This window comes from Microcebus murinus, chromosome X (genome assembly GCF_040939455.1).
Source record: "Microcebus murinus isolate Inina chromosome X, M.murinus_Inina_mat1.0, whole genome shotgun sequence".
Taxonomy (NCBI): Eukaryota; Metazoa; Chordata; class Mammalia; order Primates; family Cheirogaleidae; genus Microcebus; species Microcebus murinus.
This window is the reverse complement of record NC_134136.1, coordinates 79044141-79059328: the sequence shown is the minus strand read 5'-3', so window position 1 is coordinate 79059328 and position 15188 is coordinate 79044141. Positions and strand designations below refer to the sequence as shown.

General features: G+C 65.4%; 1 protein-coding gene across 2 annotated transcripts in view; it reads left to right on the top strand.

The window, feature by feature from the left end:
- The window catches only part of PPP2R3B (protein phosphatase 2 regulatory subunit B''beta), a 69979-nt gene that overhangs the window by 46431 nt on the left and 8360 nt on the right, over positions 1-15188 (top strand). For both annotated transcript variants that reach the window (XM_075999293.1, XM_075999294.1), the window contains exons 3-7: positions 9037-9140; positions 9291-9393; positions 10027-10101; positions 12325-12411; positions 12528-12684. In XM_075999293.1, coding sequence (XP_075855408.1) covers positions 9037-9140; positions 9291-9393; positions 10027-10101; positions 12325-12411; positions 12528-12684 — 526 coding nt within the window. The remainder of the gene's footprint in view (positions 1-9036; positions 9141-9290; positions 9394-10026; positions 10102-12324; positions 12412-12527; positions 12685-15188) is intronic.

Sequence of the window (15188 nt, the reverse complement as noted above, 5' to 3'; positions counted from 1 at the left end):
AGGGTTGGTTAGAGGAGCCGCCGCCTGTCTTTCCTGTCCCTCCCGCAGTGAGGGGTGTGTGCTCCCTCCGCCTGTCGTGCCCGTCCCCCTGGGAGGGGAGGAGGGGTGGTTAGGGGAGCCACCGCCTGTCTTTCCTGTCCCTCCCGCAGTGAGGGGTGTGTGCTCCCTCCGACTGTCGTGCCCGTCCCCCTGGGAGTGGAGGAGGGTTGGTTAGGGGAGCCGCCGCCTGTCTTTCCTGTCCCTCCCGCAGTGAGGGGTGTATGCTCCCTCCGCCTGTCGTGCCCGTCCACCTGGGAGGGGAGGAGGGTTGGTTAGGGGAGCCGCCGCCTGTCTTTCCTGTCCCTCCCGCAGTGAGGGGTGTGTGCTCCCTCCGCCTGTCGTGCCCGTCCCCCTGGGAGTGGAGGAGGGTTGGTTAGGGGAGCCGCCGCTTGTCTTTCCTGTCCCTCCCTGCAGTGAGGGGTGTGCTCCCTCCGCCTGTCGTGCCCGTCCCCCTGGGAGGGGAGGAGGGTTGGTTACAGGAGCCGCCGCCTGTCTTTCCTGTCCCTCCCGCAGTGAGGGGTGTGTGCTCCCTCCGCCTGTCGTGCCCGTCCCCCTGGGAGGGGAGGAGGGTTGGTTACAGGAGCCGCCGCCTGTCTTTCCTGTCCCTCCCGCAGTGAGGGGTGTGTGCTCCCTCCGCCTGTCGTGCCCGTCCCCCTGGGAGGGGAGGAGGGTTGGTTACAGGAGCCACCGCCTGTCTTCCCTGTCCCTCCGCAGTGAGGGGTGTGTGCTCCCTCCGCCTGTTGTGCACGTCCACCTGTGAGTGGAGGGGAGTTGTTAGAGTAGCCACCGCCTGTCTTTCCTGTCCCTCCCGCAGTGAGGGGTGTGTGCTCCCTCCGCCTGTTGTGCACGTCCACCTGTGAGTGGAGGGGAGTGGTTAGAGTAGCCACCGCCTGTCTTTCCTGTCCCTCCCGCAGTGAGGGGTGTGTGCTCCCTCCGCCTGTTGTGCCCGTCCCCCTGGGAGGGGAGGAGGGTTGGTTACAGGAGCCCCCGCCTGTCTTTCCTGTCCCTCCCGCAGTGCTGTCCCCGAAACCACCCGAGAAAGGACCACGGTCTCCCGACCTCCCCCGTACTGCTGCCTCTGCCTGAAAACATGTTTTGTCCTTGCTAATTCCCTTTAAATCTTGTCGGCTTATTCCTCAGGAGTTTAATTCCTTGAGTTGATTTTCATCGTTTATATGTTTTCTAAAACAATTTGTCACATAATTTATTAATTTAGTACCTTGGAACTTTTGCTCGTCTTCTGGTACAATTTTTAAAAGTCTTTATCGTGTCTGTGTGTCCAACTCTTTTTGTTTCTGGGATCGTTTATTTTTCTTTCCTCCTTTAGTTGCCACGACACATTGATTTGTGATACTTTTCTGTAAGCATCTGTTGGTATTACGGGTGATTTCTTGAATTCTTTGTTTACCTCTTTCATGAATCTCTGCTGTCAACTTTATTACTTCTGCTTTTCCTATTTCTTCATTGTTTTCTAGCCTCCTTGAATTGAACTCCCGTTCTGGTCGGCTTTATGGGGGTATGATTTATACGCGCGAATGTTCACCAATTGGAAACGTTTTGGTGAACGCGTACGCCTGTGTGCCCACCGCTGACACAGGTCAGCCCCACATCTCCCTGCGCCCCTCCGCGGTGGGCCCCCTCCTCCCGGGCCAGGCGGGCAGCGGCGTGCGTCCGGGGCTGAGCTTTGCTGCCTTTGCACAATCGCACACGGGCAGACTCCTGCCGTTTGTTGGTGGTGGTTTCTGACGTGTTTCACTAGCATGTGTTTTTTTCTTCTTCTTTTTTGAGACAGACTCTCACTCTGCCGCCTGAGCTAGAGTGAGTGCCGTGGCGTCAGCCTCGCTCACAGCAACCTCAGACTCCTGGGCTCAAGCGATCCTCCTGCCTCAGCCTCCTCCCGAGTAGCTGGGACTACAGGCATGCGCCACCATGCCCGGCTCATTTTTTCCATATATTTTTAGTCGTCCAGTTAATTTCATTCTATTTTTAGTAGAGACGGGGTCTCGCTCTTGCTCAGGCTGGTTTCCAACTCCTGACCTTGAGCGATCCTCCCGCTTTGGCCTCCCAGAGTGATAGGATTACAGATGTGAGCCACTGTGCCCAGCCTCTCATCCTTGGCTTTTTGTTGTTGATGTTGTTGTTTTTTATTCATTTATTTATTCTGAGACACAGTCTCACTCTGTCGCCTCAGCTAGAGTGAGTGCCGTGGCCTCAGCCTCACTCACAGCAACCTCAGACTCCTGGGCTCAAGCGATCCTCCTGCCTCAGCCTCCCGCGTAGCTGGGACTACAGGCATGCACCACCATGCCCGGCTAATTTTTTCTGTATATTTTTAGTTGGCCAGCTAATTTCTTTCTATTTTTAGTAGAGACGGGGTCTCGCTCTTGCTCAGGCTGGTTTCCAACTCCTGACCTTGAGCCATCCTCCCGCTTTGGCCTCCCAGAGTGATAGGATTACAGGTGTGAGCCACTGTGCCCAGCCTCTCATCCTTGGCTTTTTGTTGTTGATGTTGTTGTTTTTTATTCATTTATTTATTCTGAAACACAGTCTCACTCTGTCACCCAGGCTAGAGTAGGTGTCGTGGTTTCAGCCTCGCTCACAGCAACCTCCAACTCCTGGGCTGAAACGATCCTCCTGCCTCAGCCTTCCGAGTAGCTGGGACTACAGGCACGCACCACCACGCCCGGCTGATTTTTGTGTATATATATTAGTTTGCCAATTAATTTCTTTCTATTTATAGTAGAGACAGGGTCTTGCTCTTGCTCAGGCTGGTCTTAAACTCCTGACCTTGAGCAATCCGCCCGCCTCGGCCTCCCAGAGTGCTGGGATGAAAGGCGTGAGCCACCGCGCCCGGCCTGCATTTTCTTGAGTGAGCCTGTTGCCCTGACCGTGTGTGCACACGTAGGGTGCTGTTGCCTGTTCAGTGTGTGTGTGTGCGTAGGATGTTCCTGCCCTGCCCATGTGTGCACACGTGTGGGGTGCTGTTGCTCCTCCAAGCTGACCCCATCCTCCACCCCCCCTGTGTGTGGCGGGGTCTCCCTGGTGGGCAGCTCTGTCCGGGGGGCAGGAGAGCCGCGGCGGGTGCGGCTCAGCAGAGACGGGCGCGGGCGCACAGGCCCTGCCGCGAGCCCCGCCGTGCCGTGCCGAGAGGGAGGCCCAGCCCGCAGGTGCTCCCCCGTGGGCCTCCTTCTCTGTGGCCTTCGCAAAGGCCAGCCCGCAGGGACGGGACGAGGGCCGCGGGCGGGGGCTCGGCCGTGGGGGCGCCACCGGCTCCCCGACGCGCCGTCTGCCCGCACGGCGACCTCGCCGCGCCCACACCGTAAAGACCCTGCAGAGACTCAGATGTCCATGTGACGTGTCCTTCCCTTCTCGGCGACAGACGCAGACTGTCGCAGGACGCTGTCCTTTGCACCCGTTGCACCTGGTCAGCGTGGGTTCTGCGCGCCCCTGCAGCCCTCTGTCTGGAGTTGGGGCGCTTGCTTCTCTGAGCGCGGGGCCGCGGGGCGCGGTGGCCGTGCGCTGCCCGCGGGGCTGGCTGTGACCTGCGTCTGGGTGTGACCTCCGTCGCGGGGCTTCCGCGGGCCGGCGTGCCCTGCGTGCCGTCCACCACGCGGCGGGGAGACACGCGTGCAGGTGTGCGCGTGGCAGCGGGCTGTTCCTCCTGCTGCTCCGTGCGTGCCACTGTGTGGCTCCGGCCGCCACGCGGCCTCGTGTCCCGGCCCACGCCGTTGGCGCGCGTCCTCCCGTCTGTCCGCCCGGCCCGCAGCCCACGCAGGCGGTGGCTTCCCGGTGGTGGCTGCGTGTCGCGTCCCTGTGGCGTTGGCTCTTGGGGACACAAGCACTTGTCCCCTGGGGTGTGCTCCTGGCTGGGCCACAGGGCGGATGCAGGGCGGAGAGGCAGGGCGGGGGCGGGGCTGCAGGGCGGGGGTGGGGCTGCAGGGTGGGGGTGGGGCGGGGCTGCAGGGTGGGGGTGGGGCGGGGCCGCAGGGCGGGGCGGGGCCGCAGGGCGGGGGCCACAGGCGGGGGGCGGGGCCACAGGGCGGGGGCGGGGCTGCAGGGCGGGGGCGGGGCTGCAGGGTGGGGGCGGGGCGGGGCCGCAGGGCGGGGGCGGGGCCTCCTGCGGGCCCTGCCCGTGGCTCCTGGTCCGGGCGTGGAGGCTTGGGCTCCCTGCCATCCTGGCCGGCACGTGCGCGTGGGTCTGTCCGTCTTGCCCCGTGTGGTGAGCTTCGCCATCGGCCCGTGCCCGAGCGTGTGGCGTGGGCGGGACCCGGCGCGTGGCGCCTGCACCCGTCCCGGGCGGGCCCGTGTGGCGCTGCCTCCTCCTCCGGTCCGTGCGAGCCCTTTAGCGTGTGCGTGGCGTGTCCGCCGTGCGCACTGTTACTGGGGCGTTTCCTCCATCCGCGCCGCGCCCCTCCGCCCAGCGGGGCCGTGCCCGCGCCCGGTGCCCACGCGCCCGGCGTGCCCGGTGCCCACGCGCCCGGCGTGCCCGGTGCCCACGCGCCCGGCGTGCCAGGGTCCGCGTCCTGGGAGCTACTGGCTTGTGTCCTGTTCACGGCGTCTCTGCCACTCCAAACCCGCGCAGCTCTTCGCCCGTGTTTCCTTCTAGAAGCTTTGCCCGCTTTGCCGCTCACGTTTAGGGCTGGGGTCCAGCTCATCCATTTTGCGTGCGGTGTGAGCGGGGTTTGCACGTGTGTGGGGTGAGGTGGGGCTTGCGTGTGTTCCGTGTGGGCTCTGCAGGGCACAGGCCCTGTCCCTCAAGACAAGGGGGTTTGCGTGTGTACGGTGTGTGTTGGGGTTTGCACGTGTTCAGTTTGAACTGGGGTTTGCACGTGTTGAGTGTGAGGCGGGGTTTGCACGTGTGTGCTGTGAGGTGGGGCTTGCGTGTGTTCCGTGTGGGCTCTGCAGGGCACAAGCCCTGTCCCTCAAGACAAGGGGGTTTGCATGTGTAGTGTGTGGTGGGGTTTGCATGTGTTCAGTGTGAACTGGGGTTTGCACGTGTTGAGTGTGAGGCGGGGTTTGCACGTGTGTGGGGTGAGGTGGGGCTTGCGTGTGTTCCGTGTGGGCTCTGCAGGGCACAGGCCCTGTCCCTCAAGACAAGGGGGTTTGCATGTGTACGGTGTGTGTTGGGGCTTGCACGTGTTCAGTTTGAACTGGGGTTTGCACGTGTTGAGTGTGAGGCGGGGTTTGCACGTGTGTGCTGTGAGGTGGGGCTTGCGTGTGTTCCGTGTGGGCTCTGCAGGGCACAAGCCCTGTCCCTCAAGACAAGGGGGTTTGCATGTGTAGTGTGTGGTGGGGTTTGCACGTGTTCAGTGTGAACTGGGGTTTGCACGTGTTGAGTGTGAGGCGGGGTTTGCACGTGTGTGCTGTGAGGTGGGGCTTGCGTGTGTTCCGTGTGGGCTCTGCAGGGCACAGGCCCTGTCCCTCAAGACAAGGGGGTTTGCATGTGTACGGTGTGTGTTGGGGCTTGCACGTGTTCAGTTTGAACTGGGGTTTGCACGTGTTGAGTGTGAGGCGGGGTTTGCACGTGTGTGCTGTGAGGTGGGGCTTGCGTGTGTTCCGTGTGGGCTCTGCAGGGCACAAGCCCTGTCCCTCAAGACAAGGGGGTTTGCATGTGTAGTGTGTGGTGGGGTTTGCACGTGTTCAGTGTGAACTGGGGTTTGCACGTGTTGAGTGTGAGGCGGGGTTTGCACGTGTGTGCTGTGAGGTGGGGCTTGCGTGTGTTCCGTGTGGGCTCTGCAGGGCACAAGCCCTGTCCCTCAAGACAAGGGGGTTTGCATGTGTAGTGTGTGGTGGGGTTTGCACGTGTTCAGTGTGAACTGGGGTTTGCACGTGTTGAGTGTGAGGCGGGGTTTGCATGTGTGAGGTGGGGTTTGCATGTATTCAGTGTGAAGTGGGGTTTGCATGTGTGAGGTAGGGTTTGCACGAGTGGCGTGAAGTGGAGCTTGCACGTGCACAGTGTGAGGTGGGATTTGCACCCGTGCAGTGTGCGGTGGGTTTTGTTTGCGTGTCTTTAGTGTGAAGCAGGGTGTGCATGTGTGAGGTGGGGCTTGCACATGCGCGGTGTGAGCTGGAGCTGGCACATGCGCGGTGTGAGGTGGGGCTCGCACATGCGCGGTGTGAGGTGGGGTTCGCACATGCGTGGTGTGAAATTGGGCTCATACATGCGCGGTGTGAGGTGGGGCTTGCACATGCGCGGTGTGAGGTCGGTTTTGCATGTCTTTAGTGTGAAGTAGGGTGTGCATGTGTGACGTGGGGCTTGCACACGTGTAGTGTGGGGTGGGGTTGGCATGTGGCTGTCCCGCCGGCGCAGCGCCGTCAGTGGCAAGACGTGGCCTCCTCCTGAGCTGCAGTGTCGCCTCTGGCCTGACCCCGCTGGCCCCCCCCGGGGTCTGCACCTAACCTGCCTCCCTCCCCTCCCCTGGTCTTCCCTGCCCAGACTTTGTGGGGAGCCCTAAAATCGGGCAATAAAAGTTACACCAACTTGGTTTTCCCTCCAAGTCCCTCTGCATTTCCTTACAAGTTTTAAAATAAGTGTATCGATTTCTACCTAAAATCCCCCAAACAGCAGCAAAACCCCTGTTGGATGTTGATCGGGTTTGTGGATGACTTGGGGGAAACATTGACATTCTAACGCCATGGAGTCTGCAAACCCAGGGGTGAGGTACCCCTGCCGTCTCGGGTTGCCTTTGATTCTCCCAGCAGCGTTGCATGGTTCGCTTTCCCGAGATCTTACGTGGTTTTGTTAGATTTATGCATAGGTTGATATTTTTTTAATCCTCTTGATAAATGGTGCTGTTAAAAATTTAGTTTCCCAATTGTTTGTTGCCGGAATCTTGAAATGTGATTGATTGCTGTTTATCGTCCTTGGATCCAGCAACTTTGCTAGAGCTACTTACTAACCCGAGTATTTTGTAAATGTTTCGGATTCTCCACACTCTCATCCCGTTTGCGAGTTACGACCATTCTGCCTCTCCCTTCTCTCGTCTGTGTATGTTTTTCTCCCGTTGCCCTGGCCGGGGCCCCCAGCACGGCCTTGATGGGGACATCGGCTCTCGTTCCCAGCACGGGGGGAAGCACTCATGGGCATCATTGTGTGTGGTGGTGGCCCTGCGTGCTCTGTGCGTACCTGTGTCTCGGTCACTCTGGCTGCTGTGACAAAACGCAGCATCACAAATGGGTCTTATAACCAGCAGGCTCTCACTGCTCGCAGCTCTGCAGGCCGGAGGAGCGAGATCCCGGCGTGGCAGGGGCCGTGTCTGGCGGGGACTCACCTCCTGGTTCACAGACGGCGCCATCCCGCCGTGTCCTCACGTGGTGGAAGGGGCGAGGGAGCTCTCTGGGGCCCCTCTTATTATAAGGACCCCAGTCCCATCCGTGAGGCTCCACCCTCGGGACCTCATCACCCCCCAGAGGCCCCACCTGCCAGCACCACCACCTTGGGGGTGAGGAGCTCAACACAGGAATTTGGCAGGAACACAAACATCCGGACCATGGCACCCTTTATTCGAATACGGGTGTTGTTATCTTCTGCTCCTGGTCTGTTTATTATTATCTTGAATTTTTAAAGGCTACTGAATTGAACGTGCGGATGTGCATTCTGTGCACACTTGTGCCGTGACTCAGCATAACCGGCCTGTGATTTCCGAGTCCTTGACGGTTCAGTATCGGGAACACGCCAGCCTCCTAATGAGACTGGGAAGTGGCCCGTGTTCTGCTCTCTCTCTCTCTCTCTCTCTCTCTCTCTGGACGTGCGTGTGTGATTTCTCCCTCACACGCTCCGCGGAATTCACTGGCCAGGGCTTCTGGGTCTGGGGTTCTCTCGGCGGGAAAGTTTTTGGGTGTGGATTCCCTGAAGAGATGCAGGGCTGTTCAGCTGTCCTGCGTGAGCAGTTTAGGTCAGGGGCGTTGCTCAGGGAGTGGGTCCCTGTCACCAGACCTGTCCAGTTTGCTGGCAGAGTCAGGCACGGGTGTCCACCGACTGCCTCTCTGGTGTTTGCAGGCTCCACTGCAGCCGAACCGATGGTGGCAGTTTGTGCTTTCTCTCGTTGGCTCTTGAAGCTTTGCTAAGTGTTAATGTTTTTTAATTTCAAATCATCGAGTTTCGGTTTCGTGGATTTTCTCAATTGAACATTCGCTTTTTCTTTCATCTCTGCCCTTTACCGCCTACCTGCTTTCCCGGTGCAGGCCTTTAAGGCTGTGGACCTGCCGCAGGTCACTGCCGTGGCCGCGCCCACCAGTTCTGACGTGTGACATTTTCGTTACTGTCACCTAAGTTTCTGCTCACGTGGTCGCATGTTCCTTTGCGAATGGGCGACTGGCAGTAGCTGCCTCATTTCTTTCTTTCTCTGTTTTTCCTTTTGTTTGTTTGTTTGTTTGAGACAGAGTCTCACTCTGTTGCCCGGGCTAGAGTGCCGTGGTGTCAGCCTAGCTCACAGCAACCTCAGACTCCTGGGCTCAAGCCATCCTCCTGCCTCAGCCTCCCGAGGAGCTGGGACTACAGGCATGCGCCACCATGCCCGGATAATTTTTTCTATGTATTTTTAGTTGTCCAGCTGATTTTTTTAGTAGAGACGGGGTCTCGCTCTTGCTCAGGCTGATCTTGAACTCCTGACCTTGAGCGATCCTCCCGCCTCTGCCTCCCAGAGTGCTGGGATGACAGGCGTGAGCCCCCACACCGGGCAAGCTGCCTCGTTTCCACACAGGTGGGACCGCGGTTCCCGCTGGTCATCCACGCGGCCTCCCGCGGTTGCAGAGCCGAGGGGAGCCCCCCCAGGACGCTGGCCTCCCGCCCCGCCAGAGCCGAGGGGAGCCCCGCGTGCCACCGGCCTCCCGCCCCGCCAGAGGCTGCGGGAGCGGCGCCCCTGCGGGCTGTGCGTTCTCAGATCGCGGGCACCCAGCAGGGCGGCGAGGGCCGCGTGTCTGTCCCGCAGGGCTTCAGGGCGGAGCTCGGTCTGTCTGGGGGTGTCGGTCGCTCACGCGCCCCGTCCCCGCCCGCAGGCCTGCGGCTGCCCGCTGTACTGGAAGGCGCCCCTCTTCTGCGGCGCCGGCGGGGAGCGCACGGGCTCCGTGTCCGTGCACAAGTTCGTCGCCATGTGGAGAAAGTGAGTCCGGGCCCGGGGAGGGGTGGGGACGGGGGTGGGGGTGGGGTTCCCCCGTCCTCCCAGCGCCCTGTCCCCGCGCCACCCCGCCCCGCATCGCACGGGAGGAGGGTGCGCGCCGCAGGGACGCACCGAGTCTCAGTGTCGCTGCAGGGTCCTGCTCAGCTGCCACGACGACGCCGCCAGGTTCGTGCACCTGCTCGCCAGCCCCGGCTGCAACTACCTGGTGCAGGAGGACTTCGTGCCCTTCCTGCAGGTGAGGCTGCGTCCACACCACACACACCTTCCTGTGTCCACACCACACCCACCTTCCTGCGTCCACACCACACCCACCCTGTAGCCTGGCACCCTCCCTTGGGTGCCGTTTCCCGCGCAGCCTGCTCAGAGACCATCACCCGCGCATGCCGTGGCGCGTGCAGACCTTCTCAGTGCCTTTGGAGCGTGGCCGCACAGAGGCAGAGGCGATGGAGCCCTTGGCGCCGTGCCGTCTGCACGAAATGGGCGGGGCGGGGCGGTGCAGACCGGGGCGGTGCAGACCGTGTCCCCTGCCCCTCTGATCCTGGGGGACAGCGCAGAGGTCACTCCGAGGTGAACGTCGCCAGACGTTGCTTACAGACGTCCCGAGCAGCGTGAGTGACGATGGTGCAAACGGCGGTGGCGGGTCTGTGACCGCCCCGGACTCCCGCGCCCTGGGCGCGACGGCCTTGACGCACGCGGTGTCCGCGAGGTGCCGGGTCACGGCGGGAGGGCGGGCCGCCGTCCTGTGAGGCCCCCGCGCGTGCTCGCGCAGTCGCTGTGCGGGGGCGACCCGCAGAGGCAGCGTGTCCTGCGGCGGGTGCGGGTGCGGGGACGGGCCCGCGCTCCAGCTGTCCGCGCCCTCCCCCCGCAGGACGTGGTGAACACGCACCCCGGCCTGTCCTTCCTGAAGGAGGCGTCCGAGTTCCACTCGCGCTACATCACCACGGTGAGTGCCCCCGCGCAAGCCCGGACCCCACACCGCGGGGACAGCCCGCCCGCCCCCGCGCTGCGCCACCGTCCGTGTCACTGCAGAGCCGGCCCCACGGGCTGCGCGCCCACCCCGCCCCTGCGCATCCCGGCGGGCCGTGGCCCTGCCTAGCGGCTCGGCCAGGACGGAGTGCGGCGCGGGCGTGTCCTCACCGCGTGCGTGCGGCGCGCTCTGCGTGGTGGCGCGGGGCGCGTGCGGGGCGGAGCAGCCGAGCAGACACTGCCGCGGCAGGGCAGGCGCTTCTGGGGGCGGGCGGGTGTCGGCCTTCCTGCGAGACTCGCAGGGCGACCCCCGGAAAGACGGACGGCGACACCGGTGCGGGCGGGGCGGTGAGGGGGGCGGGAGCACCTCTGCCCTGGGGGAGGGAGGACTGATGAGGGGGGCGGGAGCACCTCTGCCCTGGGGGAGGGAGGACTTGGTGAGGGGGGGCGCGAGCACCTCTGCCCCGGGGGAGGGAGGACTGGTGAGGTGGGCGGGAGCACCTCTGCCCTGAGAGAGGGAGGACTCAGTGAGGGGGGCGGGAGCACCTCTGCCCTGGGGGAGGGAGGACTTGGTGAGGGGGGGCGCGAGCACCTCTGCCCCGGGGGAGGGAGGACTGGTGAGGTGGGCGGGAGCACCTCTGCCCTGGGAGGGAGGACTCAGGTGGGCAGGAGCACCTGTGCCCCGGAGTAGGGAGGACTGGTGAGGTGGGCGGGAGCACCTCTGCCCCGGGGGAGGGAGGACTGGTGAGGTGGGCGGGAGCACTTCTGCCCCGGGGGAAGGAGGACTGGTGAGGTGGGCGGGAGCACCTCTGCCCCGGGGGAGGGAGGACTCAGGTGGGCGGGAGCACCTCTGCCCCTGGGGAGGGAGGACTCAGTGAGGTGGGCGGGAGCACCTCTGCCCCGGGGGAGGGAGGACTGGTGAGGTGGGCGGGAGCACTTCTGCCCTGAGAGAGGGAGGACTCAGGTGGGCGGGAGCACCTATGCCCCCGGGGAGGGAGGACTCAGGAGAGCAGGAGCACGGCTGCGGTGAGACTCGCAGGGTGAGCCGTGGCCGGACTCAGCAGATGGGGCGGACCCCACACCTCGTCCCCAGCGCTGCCGGTGTTGTTGGAGGGGTGTGACCCGCCACCGTGCCCCCAGCTGTCCTGACTATGCTGCACTCGGCGCAGGTCACCCGCGCCCCGCTCGGAGGGGACAGGAGCCCCAGAAAGGCGCAGCCCCGCCGGGGTGGCCCCCTTCACAGCCCCACTCTGGGAGCGGCCGGGCCGGTGGCATCTGCGGTGGGCGGTCACTCAGCCACCGTGACATCAGGACGGGGACAGGGCAAGTGGCCTTCAGTGAGGACAGGGCAGGCATTGTCTTTGGGTCCTGAGTTGGTGGCATCCCAGGACACGGGAGGTGACATCCTGGCATGGGGAGGTGATGACCTGGGACAGGAGTTGATGTCCAGTGGGGGAGGGGACCTGGGACAGGAGTTGATGTCCAGTGGGGGAGGGGACATTCTGGGACAGGGAGGTGATGACCTGGGACAGGAGTTGACGTCCAGTGGGGGGAGGGGATATTCTGGGACAGGGACAGGGAGGTGACAACCTGCGAGGGAGGTGATGGCCTGCCCAGTGCGTGGAGCAGGGCCTGTGGCCCAGCCTGGCCCACGCCTGCAGAGTCTCAGGGCCCCTGACCCGTCCTGTCCCCGCGGACTCAGTTGAACTCAAGCTGGGGAGTGTCCAGGGCCGGGTTCAAACGGGGCCCCTCCCCAGCGCGGCCCATCCTCCCCGGGCTCTGTCCCTGCTGTGCGGTGTGCAGGAGCGTCACCCAGCCCTGGGCTGAGCCCTGCGCAGCCACGACACCCCAAGGCCCGGGAGCCTTTCCCACACTCGGCCTACGGACCCCCATCCCTCCGTCCGCACATCTCCCCTCCCCTCCCCTGCCCTGCCCTCTCCTCCCCTCCCCCCTCCTCCCCTCCCCTCCCCCCTCCTCCCCTCCCCTCCCCCCTCCTCCCCTCCCCTCCCCTCCCCTCCCCTCCCCTCCCCTCCCATGACAGGGGTCCTCCGTGTGTCGGTGGGGTCCCGCCGTGGCTCACGCCCTGCTGCCCGCCCCCGCTGACCCCACGCTGACCCCCCGCCCACGCTGACCCCCGCCCCCGCTGACCCCCGCCCCCGCTGACCCCCGCCCCCGCTGACCCCCGCCCACACCCCCGCAGGTCATCCAGAGGATCTTCTACACGGTCAACAGGTCCTGGTCGGGCAGGATCACCTGCGCGGAGCTCAGGAGGAGCACCTTCCTGCAGGTGGGCGCGGCGGGCGGTGGCGGGCACCCTCCCCCACGGCCCCGAGAGGCCAGCCGACCCACCGCGAGCTGCGGGCGCCCTCCGCGCGGGCCGCCCTCACGCCGCCGGTCCCGCAGAACGTGGCGCTGCTGGAGGAGGAGCCGGACATCAACCAGCTGACGGAGTTCTTCTCCTACGAGCACTTCTACGTCATCTACTGCAAGTTCTGGGAGCTGGACGCCGACCACGACCTGCTCATCAGCGCGCGGGACCTGGCGCGCCACAACGACCACGGTGGGCGGCGCCGCGGCCCCTCGGCCTGCCGGGTCCTCCGCCCCAGCCTCCTCCCCTCTCTCCCTCCCCGGTCCTCCGCCCCAGCCTCCTCCCCTCTCTCCCTCCCCGTGTCAGCCTCTGGGCGCCGCGTGTGCGTGGGGAGGCCGGTCCTCCGCCCCAGCCTCCTCCCCTCTCTCCCTCCCCGGTCCTCCGCCCCAGCCTCCTCCCCCCTCCCCGTGTCAGCCTCCGGGCGCCGCGTGTGCGCGGGCGAGGCCAGTCCTCCACCCCAGCCTCCTCTTCCTCCCTCCCCGTGTCAGCCTCTGGGTGCCACGTGTGCGCGGGCGAGGCCAGTCCTCCGCCCCAGCCTCCTCCTCCCCCCTCCCCGTGTCAGCCTCCGGGCGCCGCGTGTGCGCGGGCGAGGCCGGGTCCTCCGCCCCAGCCTCCTCTTCCTCCCCCCTCCCCGTGTCAGCCTCCGGGCGCCGCGTGTGCGCGGGCGAGGCCGGGTCCTCCGCCCCAGCCTCCTCTTCCTCCCCCCTCCCCGTGTCAGCCTCCGGGTGCCGCGTGTGCGCGGGCGACGCCCTTTGTGAGGCCGCGTCCGGGTGCCGCGTGTGCGCGGGCGAGGCCGTGCCCGGGCTTCCAGCACAAACTGGGGCCTCACCCACAGGGACGTGTCCCCTCCGGGTCCCGGATCCCGGGAGTGTGGGACGCGGGGGCCTCGGGCCGCGCTCCCTCCACGGGTCCAGGGGAGGCTCCTTCCCGCCTCTCCCGGCTCCCGGGGGCTCCGGGCGTCCCTGGGCTTGTGGCCGCAGCCTCACTCCCGCCTCTGCCTCCTCCGTCTGCCTCCACGGGGCTTCTCCTCCGCGTCTGTGCCCCCTCTGCCGTCTCTCACGGGGACGCGTGTCGCCGGGTTTAGGGCCCTCCCCGATCCAGGGTGGTCTCGTCTCGAGATCCTTCGCTTAATCACCGCTGCCGAGAGCCCGTTTCTACACGAGGTCGGGTTCCCAGGCCCAGAGGTCAGGACAGGGACACGTGTTCGGGGCACAGTGCAGCCCGTGACGGCGTCCGGTCCCCTCTCACGGGGGAGGCTTGGCGGGGCAGGGCGAGTCGGGCTTGGGGAGGCACTGCCTTCATGCCCCGTCTCACGGGCATGTTTGCCACGGAGCAGCCGCGCACCCCCGAATTCGTACATTGGAGCCCTGACCCCGGGACCCCAGACGGCTGTGTTTGGAGACGGGTGTTTAAACGGGTGACTGAGGTAAACTGAGGTCACCATGGCGGCCCTGATCCAACAGGCCGGAGTCCTCATAAGCAGAGGAGGTGAGGACACAGGCATGGGGGAGGACCCCGTGAGGACACAGGGAGGGGACGGCGTCGGCACGCCCAGGAGGGAGGACTCGGGAGGCAGGCCACCTCGGGAGGGAGGACTCAGGAGGCAGGCGACCTGGGGGGGGAGGACTCGGGAGGCAGGCGGCCTCGGGAGGGAGGACTCGGGAGGCAGGCGACCTGGGGGGGAGGACTCGGGAGGCAGGCCACCTCGGGAGGGAGGACTCAGGAGGCAGGCGACCTGGGGGGGGAGGACTCGGGAGGCAGGCGACCTGGGGGGGAGGACTCGGGAGGCAGGCGACCTCGGGGGGGAGGACTCGGGAGGCAGGCGACCTGGGGGGGAGGACTCGGGAGGCAGGCGGCCTGGGGGGGAGGACTCGGGAGGCAGGCCACCTCGGGAGGGAGGACTCAGGAGGCAGGCGACCTGGGGGGGGAGGACTCGGGAGGCAGGCGACCTGGGGGGGAGGACTCGGGAGGCAGGCGGCCTGGGGGGGAGGACTCGGGAGGCAGGCGACCTGGGGGGGAGGACTCGGGAGGCAGGTGACCTCGGGGGGGAGGACTCGGGAGGCAGGCGACCTGGGGGGGAGGACTCGGGAGGCAGGCGACCTGGGGGGGGAGGACTCGGGAGGCAGGCGGCCTGGGGGGGGAGGACTCGGGAGGCAGGCGACCTGGGGGGGGAGGACTCGGGAGGCAGGCGACCTGAGGAGGGAGGACTCGGGAGGCAGGCGACCTGGGGGGGAGGACTCGGGAGGCAGGCGACCTGGGGGGGGAGGACTCGGGAGGCAGGCGACCTCGGGAGGGATGTACGCAGGAGACAGGCGACCTCAGGTTCCCGCCTGCGGGCCGCGGGGGAGAAGTCCTGAGGTCTAGGCCCGGGGTCTGTGTCCTGCCCAGACGGCGCCACTCGCCGCGTCTTAGTCGGGTTCCTGTTGGAACACGCTCGCTCGCGTGACGGCGGTCGGGTGACAGTGTGGGGCGCGGGACAAGGAGGCGCAGGTTTCCGGGCCGAGAGTGTGGGGCGCGGGCGTCCGGCGCACGGTGGAGTGAGGCCCGGGCGTCCGCGGTGTGAGTGTCCGGGGCGCGGTGGAGTGAGGCCCGGGCGTCCGAGGTGTGAGTGTCCGGCGCGCGGTGGAGTGAGGCCCGGGCGTCCGAGGTGTGAGTGTCCGGCGCGCGGTGGAGTGAGGCCCGGGCGTCCGAGGTGT